The following is an 11,309-nucleotide window of genomic DNA, read 5'->3' as shown; positions in this document are numbered from 1 at the left end:
TTGGAGACTCTAGTACTTTAATGCATGCCTTTTATTCTGATCATTTTGGCTGATAATGATGTGCTTTATATAGAACAATGCATGTTGGGAAGTATTGTGTGGTGGTGGACTGGGGGTCCAAGTAAAGCTTAACTTATTTTTAAAGAAGTTATTATGTGATTGCTTGATTCCTACCGAATGTGAGTGGTGAGTGGTGAAAAAAACGCTTCGTCCGCTCAGTCCCCCGCGGGTGGAGACGGGCGAACCTCCCAACCCTAAGCGCCGCTAGGCCCGTCCTCCCCCTCTCCCCCCTTCGCCGCCATCGGCGCAGGCCGCCGGGCAAAGTCCCATGTGGTGTCGGCAGCAGCGAACCTGCTCCTACCCGCGTGCGAGGTGGGCGACGCGGGATCTCCCTGTGCTGGCATCGGTGCCTCTCGATGGGCAAGGTTTTGGTGGCGTCTGCGCTCCTCCCAGGTGGCAGCGGCGCCGGGTGACATGGTACGCGGCACACAGGCCAGCGGCGACGCTGTCCTGGCCTAGATCTGGGCCCTTTTGGGCCCCATCTAGGCTTGGGAGGGCCAGGTTTAGCATCCCGGTGTGTGCTCCCGGTGGCTGGTGGAGCTTCTCTTGCTGAGTGTGGCTAGGACAGCGGCACTTGGACCGCAGCACGACCATGGGAGCTTCACGAGCCCGCCAGGCTTGGCCGGGCAGGCGGCGGTGGAGGTTGCGCCCTCCTGCGTGGCTGCTGTCCAGGCTCTCCTCGACTCGGGTTGCTTCTTCTCGGTTTTGTCTATCTTTGTCAGTGGGCCACGGTGAGACGGCGGTGGTGGTTGCAAGACCGTGGTGGCGCGAGTTGGTGGGCGGCGAGGTTCGTGGAGCTTGACGGAGTGTCCTGGGCCGTGGGTCTTTGGGGGACGGGAGAAATCCTTGTCGGATGGCCGACACCGATGCGGTGACGCTCGTGGGCGCTACCATTCCTTCTTGAGGGGCATCGGGGTTTCCCTTTCACTACACTTCCGCATATCTGGGGAAATGTAATATCCCAGTATTCGAGACGATTGCGGGGTAGTTTTTAGAAAGGGATGTGCATTGCATCGTAAAATTTGGGAAAATTTCGCGCTTATTTATAAACTACAACACAAGGGGGGACAAGTTTCTCTCTCGACACTAGACAGTGTTAGGGTTTCGAGAGTGTGATAAACTTGGACCTATCCTATATTAACTTAGGGTTTCGAGAAGAGAGGGGAACATTTCATATTCCAATTTAAGTTGCATGATTGAATTCAAACAAGTTAGGTTTGAATTTCAAATTCAAACTTCAATTTGATATAACATAATTCAAATAAGGATTAATCCAATAAACAATTATAGAAATTGGAAAATTATGAATATAAAAGAATAGAAACATATATAAAGCTCTTTAGACAAACTTGAGCTTTATTGATATTCACACACAGATACATTATCAATTACAATATTCATATGAATTATAAATATTACATCACATTTCAGAAATTGAAGAAATGAAAAAGAAAAAGAAAATTACAAATAATTGCAAATGGCTAAACTACACAAAGTTGATCTTCAAGAATTTCTTGATCAACATGATCTTGAGAACTTCGTGATTCTTCAATTAAAACCTACACCCACACAACAAACAGATTTGGTATTATGCCAAGTGGCAAAGCCACTTGGAAGGTTAGAGAAACTGAAATTCGTGGATAATACCAAGGCTCAGCCGAGCTGATCCAACCACAGCCCAAGTTCCAACCATGGAACACACAAGCAGCTCACCAGGTTGTGTGCATGCACACCAGCTCACACAGCAAGGGAGAGTCACCAAAGTGACCAGGCAGTGTTGTCGACCAAGGAAGCAAGGAGAGGCACATATATAAAGTTTTTCAAGCCAAAACACTAGCAGCTCATCGACAGTAGCATCTCCAAAGGGTAAGAACAGCAAGAACACTTAGAACAGGAAGAACAGCAACCACCAAAAACCATCCAGAGACAGTTCCACCAAAAACTACTGACTGTTGAGCAAGCACAAGATGAAGTAGATCATCACAATCTAGCCAGGAGGAGCAAGGCAAGTTTAAGCCATCAATCAGAAGCAAAACCACTACACCAACACATTTTCTAGGAGCTGGAGTGAGGTATAAACAAAAATCCATGAGCAAGCATCTGTTTTGCTCATAATACTCACATAGGCATCACACATAAGCCAAAGGATAGGATTACCCTAGGAGTATCATCATTTGGTGTAAACCAATGATGCTGGCAAAATAGAGACTAAGCTAGAAGGATTTAATCCTAGGGAATATTGATTTAAACCAAGTGTATTACTACTACAGCCAAACCAAGGATCCAGCAATGATTTAATTCCTACTTAGCCTAGAACCAACTCACCTAGCACCTAATGGTTTATTAACCATCAAACATATAGACAAGTTCCTGTCTATTCAAATTTCAACATCAAAAGCTACTGGAAATCCAACAAGGGATCAACCAGAAAGCATTTACCAGCCACACCAAGCCACAGAGGGGGAGCTACCCATGGACAGCAACAAGATGTTGTCAGGGACACCTCAAACCCAAAACTGATAAGCCAAGCCACTACATCATCACCCAGAAGAGTTCAGAGTGAGCTAGGGTCCCCAACCCATGGTTGGCATCCCTCTAGCTCAAGTCAACCAATTAAAAGAATCATAACTGTATCACCGTTCATCTCATTTATCCATTTAATCTAGCCAAGCTTCACAGATAAATGAATGGCACAAGCAAACAGTGACCTAGACACTTGCAAATGATCCAGAGGATCACTGCAAGCATCAGCAGATGCTTGATCAAGCAAGAGCATGCATCAACACAAGCTATGGTGTCACACAGACACAAGGTTGAGCACCAGAGAGGCACAGAGAGTAAAAATAGCAAGCAACCAGTAAGCAATTGATGACCATGTGATCATCAGGGCCTACCAGGGCATGATAAAGCATGCTAGAGTCTAGCCTAACAGTTGATCATGGACCAGTTAAATAAATAACCACATGTATGCAACTATTGCATCACAGATAATCATATAAGTCATTTATAATTGTATCCAGAAGCACATCATCCAAGAATGGAGGCATCTAGTCAATAGACAAGCCCAGCAGAGCCTTACCATGAACCAAAACCCATTAAGCATCACACAGAGGGTTCTGGCACTTGCACAAGCAAGGGATTACTCACAGTAATCAAGCCAGGGACAGGATTATGAACACACAGGAGCATCCATCAAACATCAGCAGCAACTAGAGCAACATGGCAAGCCATGAGCATCATAGCATGCTCATGAGCTGATGCACACATGCCACAGCAGCAATAGCAATTGCAAAGGCATAGGAGTAGATGCAGACAAGTGATACAGGCATAAGCAAGCCAATAGCATCTAGGAATTGCACAAAACCATGCACAACAAATAGAATAGCACAACATAAGCTAGAACATGGAGGGGAGCCACAACACAGGTATGGCCATAGGGCAGAGCATGGCAAGCTAGGAGCAGCAGCAGCCCACAGCACACAGTAGCAGCCACATCAGCAGCACACAACACATAGGACCAGGAGCAGCAGCAGCGCAGCACCCTGGATGCCAAGGCATCCAGTGGTGACCGAGGAGGAAGAACATATGAGAGAGAGAGAGAGAGGGGCGGAGCACTTACAGGCGAAGCAGACGAAGAGCGCAGCCATGGCGGCCACGGCGGCACACGCCTGAAGATGGCGCCGCCAGACCAAGTCAGGCCAGGCCACGACGCAACGCCGCAGCGCCCAGCACCACCACGGCGACCACCGCGACATCTCCAGCATGCGGCGGCGACAGACGCCGTAACCCTAGCCGCACAGGGGGCTCGTGGACGAGCGAACTATGTGGTGGGCAATGGAACCATGGTATGAGTATGGTGGAAGTTCCATTGCAAGGGTTTATATCCATCTAGGATTAATAACCAATGTCGTCCAGTGATTCTTGTGCCGTAAAACTCGTGTTAACCATAAGATCTGGAGTGGGACGGAGTAGTCAATTGTACCTCTTCCTCTCGTACATCAACGGATGCACTTACCGTAGCAGTTGTGTCTTGCGAGAACAACTTGAGGGTGGGGATCCCATTCTAATTCCCCACGGTAATGTGGTCTATGAGGGGTTGCAACGACCGGCGAAGGAATCAGGTCGAGAACCTGGTTGTTGTCGAGGTCGGAAGGTATCCATAGGGGTACGCTGACCGGCGAGGACCCAAGGTCGGAATTGCAACAAAGGGTGGGTGTGCGAGGTCGCGAAGGAGTATAATTTGGCTAGGACCTTATACCGGGCCTCACACCACGGAAGTGTGGACGGGAAAGCTGCCCGGTTGGCACCAAGGTTAAGATCTTTTATGGGTAAAGAAACACACATCTGCAGAGTGTAATGAATCGTGACCTGTTACTCTTTATTCCGGGATTTGGAACTACGAACGCTGCCGGAAAGGAACTCCATGAAGTTCTAGTAAACCGGTGAAGGCTGACGGACATAGTTCTTCTAAATAAAAGCAACCTTTGAAGAAATGATTATGAAAGCTTGCATTGGTATTAGACTTTCTGGTCTAATACCGTAGCTAGTGCATTAAACACCTCTTTCCTATAATGAACTTGTGGAGTACGCTCGTACTCATACCTCTTATAATCCCCTGCTTAGATTGTCTGAATCATCTTGAGGAGGCCACCGATGGACCAGATGGAGCAGATGGGATCTGCTACGAAGAACCAGACCTCTCTGGAGGAATAGAGGGGGTCGACTACCTTATCGTCTACGGAACCGGGGAGGTTCTAGAAGGAGAACAAGTGTGAACCACCGTAGTGATAGTAGTAATCGAGCAGCACAAACTCTTTAGCATTTAGCTGCTCGAGTCCAATAATGTATAACTTAGAAAGACTTCTATTAAGTAAGTTAAGTAAGGTTCAATCCGAACCTAGGAGTAAACCTCTATGGACCCAGGAGGAGCTCCAAGTTGATGTACATATATGGATTGTAATAATATGTGAATGAGTTTGAGACCAGCTATGTTTCTGTTGTTCCGAGGGATGTAATATTTGCGGATTGGTACTTCGCGAATGTTATATCAACGACTGACATACTACAACATGCAGTGGTATGCAGGGTTACCATAGGAAACCCTAGGATTTGTTCGGGCATCAGTGTCGTTATCGTCGCATCCTTTTTTGAAGGTGCTGCTTTCGTATGCGGCGCTTCGGAGGGCTAAGCTCGTGGTGGGAATTCCCCGGGGGACGCAACCGTTGCGGATCATCAGCGTTTTTGTCAATCCTACTTTGTCAACTTTGCTTTCCTTTTCTCTCCTTCTTTTGTTTCTTTTGGGATTTGATGTGCTGTTTGCCCAAGCGATGGTCTCTATCTTGTATCGGTTCGTTGCTATATTAATATATTACAGGGTGAAAGCTTATTTCAAGGAATGGTGAAGTGGTAGCAACTGGCTGTAGATGTGCAGGATGTTGTTTGTGGTTACTGAATGCTAATTGCAAATCTGTGGACACGTTAGAAATCAATTTCATATCAGTACTGTGTATATATACATGGTTCCAACTTCGATCAAGATATTCTCAAAAAAAAAAAATTTCCATCAAGATGGACCATTGGACCAAGGCAATCGAGAGGTCAAGGCGTCACAGGCTCACAGTCACAGCATTCCAGTTTAAGAACGAGCTAGGCCCACGAATGGATGTACCAGGCCCAGTATACAGACAGCCTTCTAAAACCCTCGCCACAACCAGCAAGATTCCATTCCCACTTTTCGTCCGAAACCCCAGCCATGGCGATTGCCGGGGATTCCACCGCCGAGCAAGCCCCGGACACCGTTCCCCACGAGCCCCCGGAGGAATCCAGCGGGTCCCCGGACCAGCCTGACCATGGTGAGGTCGATTTCGAGGAGGAGGACGGCGACGCGGAGGAGCTGGACGGGCCGGCGGCGTACGAGGAGAGGGAGCGGGCCGTGCTCCGTCGCCTGTACGGCGAGCCGGTCGGCATCCGCGTCCACGACATCATCATCCAGGGAAATTTCAAGACCCGCGACGAGCTCATCGAGGCGGAGGTCGCCGACCTCCTCCGCTCTGCCGGCACCGTGCAGGACCTGGTGCGTGCCTCCACCCTTGCCAGCGCGCTGCTGCGCCGCCTCGACGTGTTCGAATCTGTCTGCATCACCCTCGACGCCGGCCCGCACGAGTTGCCTGGCACCGCTAACGTCCTCATCCAAGTCGTGGAGGCGGGCACCTTCGGTGGATTTGGCTTCGTCTGCTACTCCAGAGCACAGGTGAATAATCTCTGATTTGCTCAATCGTCTTTTCCTTGTTAGTTGGCCGGCCAGAACTAGCAAAGTTGCATACTTTTTGCAATAGTTGTTGTTGTCTGCTGGTTTGCATATGGATGCAAATTTGTAGCACAAATGCACTCACTTTGTTGTTTATTCAGTTGGCCATGTATTGGTAAAAGAAAGCTGCGTGGAATTATGTACCATGGCAAAATTTTGCTGTGATTTAGAATTGGTACCATGTGTGAACTTCAGTTATTGCGCTGTGCCATCTCGCTGATATCATTTTCATGAATATAGCGTTCTAAATCAGGGCCGCTCAAGCAGCATACTGGACCACATGATTGTTACAGTTCCATTATGTTGCATAGCTGGGTTTGTAGAATGAAAGGGAGAAAGGGTAGCAGTAATCGGCAATGACATGTTATTTGGTTTCTAAAGAGGCAGTTTTTGATGCCCAAAGTCTTCTTTAGGTTGCTTTGGTGCACACCTGCCTAAATATAGCATATGTCCCCTACCATTTGCGAATGAATATATTGGTTTTCTGAATAAATATATAAGGTCGCTTATTGCATTAGACATAAACATTTATCACTGTGGTGACAGCTTGCTCAATTCTTTGCCGCTATTTTATATCAGCCATTTATTACCAGATTATTGTCCTGAGTGAAGCATGCAGATATACCTTATTCAAGAAAACCATTAACTATTGTTGATAAGAAAGCATATATCCTGGCTGTTGACATGTGGCGTAGTTTTATAATGTATTTTCCTTGTAACGAGGCTGAATTACTTATCTCTGTCTCTTAGCTCGGTACGCTGTTGATGTGCAATACTAGGGACTGTTCCAGACTATTCAATTGATAAGATGGAGAACAGAGGTGGCGATACAGAACATGCTTTAGTGATTGATTCGTTCTCGAACTCGCTGGAAGTTTTTTACTGTCATTTAACTAGAGCCTCTTGGTCACCACAATACAAGTTATTTCCGAAATATGGTGACATTGACACTAGAACATTCAGTGTTCATTTTTTTCTTTCCCAATCTCATGGTGTGTGGAACCCCAGTCTTGATTTTCAGTAAGAAAACACAACAGGCAAAAACAATTGAAAAACATTGTTTACAACTCACACCAATCAACACTTGCAGCCTATATTGGAAAGCTGTTTTGAACAAATCATGTGAAGACATATTTCTCCAAATGTTTTTGTGGAGCTTGATTTGTCAAACGATAATCATTTTGGCAGCACTCAACATTTAGAAACAAAACCATGCAGACATCTTATTCTGTTGGTGAAATACATGGCTCTTAGCGTTAACACCCTAAGAGTAGAAGAATGCATTTGAAGTTTTGATTAATACATGCTTTCCATTAGTATTGCATTCAGTATCTGAAGTGTTTTCACACATGGTGCTCATGTTTAGGCAAGATCAGGGTCACTCGAAGGGTCGCTCAAATTGAGGAACCTGTTTGGTCATGGGGACATCTGGAAAGCTTCAGGAGCATATGGATGGCATCAGTCACCAGAGCTAGGCATTGGAGTGTGCCTTCCAAGATTGAAATCTATACCAACACCCTTGACAGCTCGGGCATCAGTACTTTCCCAAGATTGGCTGGAACTTTCATCATACAAGGAGCGTCTGCTTGGCCTTTCATTTGGCTTACTTTCAACCAGGCACCATGATTTGTCTTACGATCTGACAGGGCGTACCTTAAGTGATCCCTCACAAATGGCATCAAAGTCCGTAAGAAGGCAGTTAGGACACAATCTGCTTTCTGCATTGAGATATACATATAAAATAGATCAAAGGGATTCAGAACTCCGGCCGACAAAAGGATATGCATTTGTCTCAACTTCTCAACTTGGCGGTTTATGGGACAGAAAAGGACTAAGATTCTTCCGCCAGGTTCTTCCACAACCAACTTCTTATGTTAATCTTCAATGCAGTTTGTCTACTTTGTGGGGGTTGCATATTTTGTTTCTAATTTGCTGATTATTTGTATCTATCATTTGTTCTGGTTTGTATTTGATGTCTTCTCTAAGTTACCTGTGAAGTAATGTGCCTACTCCAGCAATGTGCTTTATAGTTACTGCACTAGCATTATTATTTGACTGAATTGCACTGTTAGATCAAATAATCCAAGAGCTTTCATGGAGACTCTTAACTTGGTGAATGGAAGTGGTTGGAGCAGTGGATGTACAAACCCCCAACCTGGTTTCAAGCCCTCATGGACGCAGATTTGGTTTTCTAGTTATATTGTAGGGGTCTCCTTACAGTTTTCTTTTTTGACATAGTGAATTAGTTATTCCCTGTAAAAGCATATGGAGCCTGATGTTTAAAAGAGCAGATGAGGGGTCCAGGGATAATGAGAATAGACATTTGTTCTCTTTTCTTTATTAAATTTTATTTGCCAGTGGAAATGCAGAATATACTGCAACTAGGTATGTCAGACAGAGAGGGAGGGGGTAACTGAAACAACACGACAACATATAGATGCCGAGGTTAAAATAATATGAACAGCATAGTTTGACGTTTGAGTAATCAAAAAGGAATATGTATCTAACTCACAAACACTTTTCTGCTAATGGACCATAGTCTTGAAGGCATAAGTCATATCAAATTTGTATTTGCACTTATAACAATATATAGCAATAGAGAACATAAGTACATAACCAAACCTTCCAAAAGCAATTGTTAGAAGTTATGCTATCAACAAGTCAACCATGCCATGACTGTGCCAAGATCCATTTGATACTTGGAATCCATTGGCCGTAGATAACTAAATTGTACATACAAATGTTGATTAGGCAGTTAATTACTGTTTTTTCTTTGTGTAATACTCCCACCGTCCCATAATATAAGATGCCTATATTGGTTGCAATAACATCTTATATATTAGGGGACGGAGGGAGTACCTGCCATGGTTTGGTAAATGGCAGTAAATGACCTTGCCAGTGTCAATACCTAGTAATTACAAGTATTTCAGTTATTTGGCTCTACTTTTGTTGGAAAAATCAGTGCTCTTTTAGATATATCAGGATGACTTATATTGAGTAATGCATTAGAAATGGATGCACATGTGCATTATGGAAAAATGTATATTAGAGTTTAATGTATCTAAACTAACTACGGAGTATGTTTTTCGTCGTTGATACATGTGCTTGGAGATATTTCGTTCTGATTGACATACCATAGTAGCTCATGGCAATTTATATTTTAATTTGTCAATACAATCAGTTGTTATTGTTGTTAGGATACAGAAACATTGCTAATTTTGTTCAGTTATGAATTTTTCAATGCTCAATTTTGGCTGCACATAGAGCAGAGGAAATTCTGTTAACAGTGCACATGCGAACATCTTGAGATTTGCATGTGCGGGGCTCCTGTTTTTTTGCTTTTCTCATGACCGCTGAACATCCAAACTTGGTTCACTCTACTCTGCTTACCATACGGACCGCCCTCTTGCCTGTTGACCATTTATTATAATTGGTGAGTAGTATTGTCCTAACAGCTGTCTATAGCTAAGAGCTAGACCCAGGGCGTATGATTATTTCCGTGCTTCATAGCTGTTCTTATTGTAAAGACGAGTATCACCTTATGTGAAGTTCTCCCGTTCCATCGGTCAAGAGGAAGTTGCTGGCCCCTTTTACCCAATCTAATAAAAGCCATATGAACTGCACGAATGTGATATGTGTAGAAACAATCCTAGGAATGCAAGACTAAGATGACAATTGAATATGGGTAGATACGCTTATGCTCTGACTTGACCAATTAAGTTGATACCTGCTTAGGACCTCCTTGAGTCATACTATACACTACAAGGACCATGCTTGTTGGCACTATGTCCTCCCTCAAGACATCGGTATAGATAGCCCGTCAACAGGATGAGGTAGAAGGATGTAGTTGAAAGGGATGCAACTTTGCGTGTTTGTAGTTTATCAGATAATGTTCCAGATACATGCATGGCTTGATAATATTTTCTTAGCAAACATCCTTGCTTTCTTTGCTGCAGGAGTTTGATGTTCGCGGGGCTGTTCCATTTGGGTTTTACAACGCTGCCCTGAATCTTGGCATATCAGCAGGGGTGATTCTACCATTGGGCAGAGGATTTATGGAATTATCTTCACCTGTCCCTGATAGATTTTACCTTGGAGGCCGTTCTTCTCCCGTATGCAGCCTTGGTAGGCTATCATCTCTGCTGGGTTTCGAAACAAGAGGAGTTGGCCCATCAGAACCACGGAGGTTTGTCCCAAGCGGCTCTGCTACAGACGATTCTGCTGCCTCTCCAGGGAGGGATTACTTGGGAGGTGATCTTGCTGTATCTGCCTTTGCTGATCTGTCCTTTGATTTGCCTATAAAGCTGTTCAAAGATACTGGAATACATGGTCATGCATTTCTTTCTGCTGGAAATCTTGCCAAGTTGTCTGAGAGTGAGTATAAGAATTTTTCATTTCCCGAGTTTCGGCGGACATTCAGAAGCTCTGCTGGTATTGGCATTGTACTGCCAACCAACCTTTTCCGGCTGGAGGTAAATTCTTTATTAGGCCCCAGTCTTTCACTGTATGCAAACATTGATGTTTATTTGGTGACTAATCCATGCTCTTTTGCTTTTTTTTTCAGATAAATTACTGTTATATTTTGAAGAAACGTGAGCATGATCGTGGAGAGACTGGAATTCAGTTTAGTATCTCTCTACCGTAATAGACCTTTGTGATCAATGCAGCAACTTCTCCTTGCCTGTTGAAGAATATTTCACCAGTTTCTTTGCTGAATCAGCCGTTTAAGAAACAGGAGATCAGTCCATTCATCATGAAGTTGTTTTTTTGGTTTCTCATAGTATGCCGGAGACTTGGAAGGTTGTTAGTTGCTGAGTCGCAAACTCCTCTTTTGGAAGATCACCTTTCATCGTATTGATATGTCCCGAGCTGTTGCTTGGGCACATCAGATACCATACCATAACCCTGACGACGACTCCTTAAATGTGGTGGTTGATACTTA

At 44.6% G+C, this 11,309-nt stretch overlaps 1 protein-coding gene across 1 annotated transcript; it reads left to right on the top strand.

The window, feature by feature from the left end:
- The first annotated feature begins 5,812 nt into the window (after positions 1-5,812).
- LOC124668170 (sorting and assembly machinery component 50 homolog) lies at positions 5,813-11,012 on the top strand. The gene is made up of 4 exons (XM_047205353.1): positions 5,813-6,310; positions 7,734-8,216; positions 10,324-10,839; positions 10,932-11,012. Exons 1-4 carry the CDS (start codon positions 5,813-5,815, stop codon positions 11,010-11,012), a joined length of 1,578 nt encoding a protein of 525 aa, XP_047061309.1.
- Positions 11,013-11,309: the final 297 nt, after the last annotated feature.

The sequence above is a fragment of the Lolium rigidum genome, chromosome 6 (genome assembly GCF_022539505.1).
Source record: "Lolium rigidum isolate FL_2022 chromosome 6, APGP_CSIRO_Lrig_0.1, whole genome shotgun sequence".
NCBI lineage: Eukaryota > Viridiplantae > Streptophyta > Magnoliopsida > Poales > Poaceae > Lolium > Lolium rigidum.
This window is presented reverse-complemented; position numbering and strand designations above follow the sequence as displayed.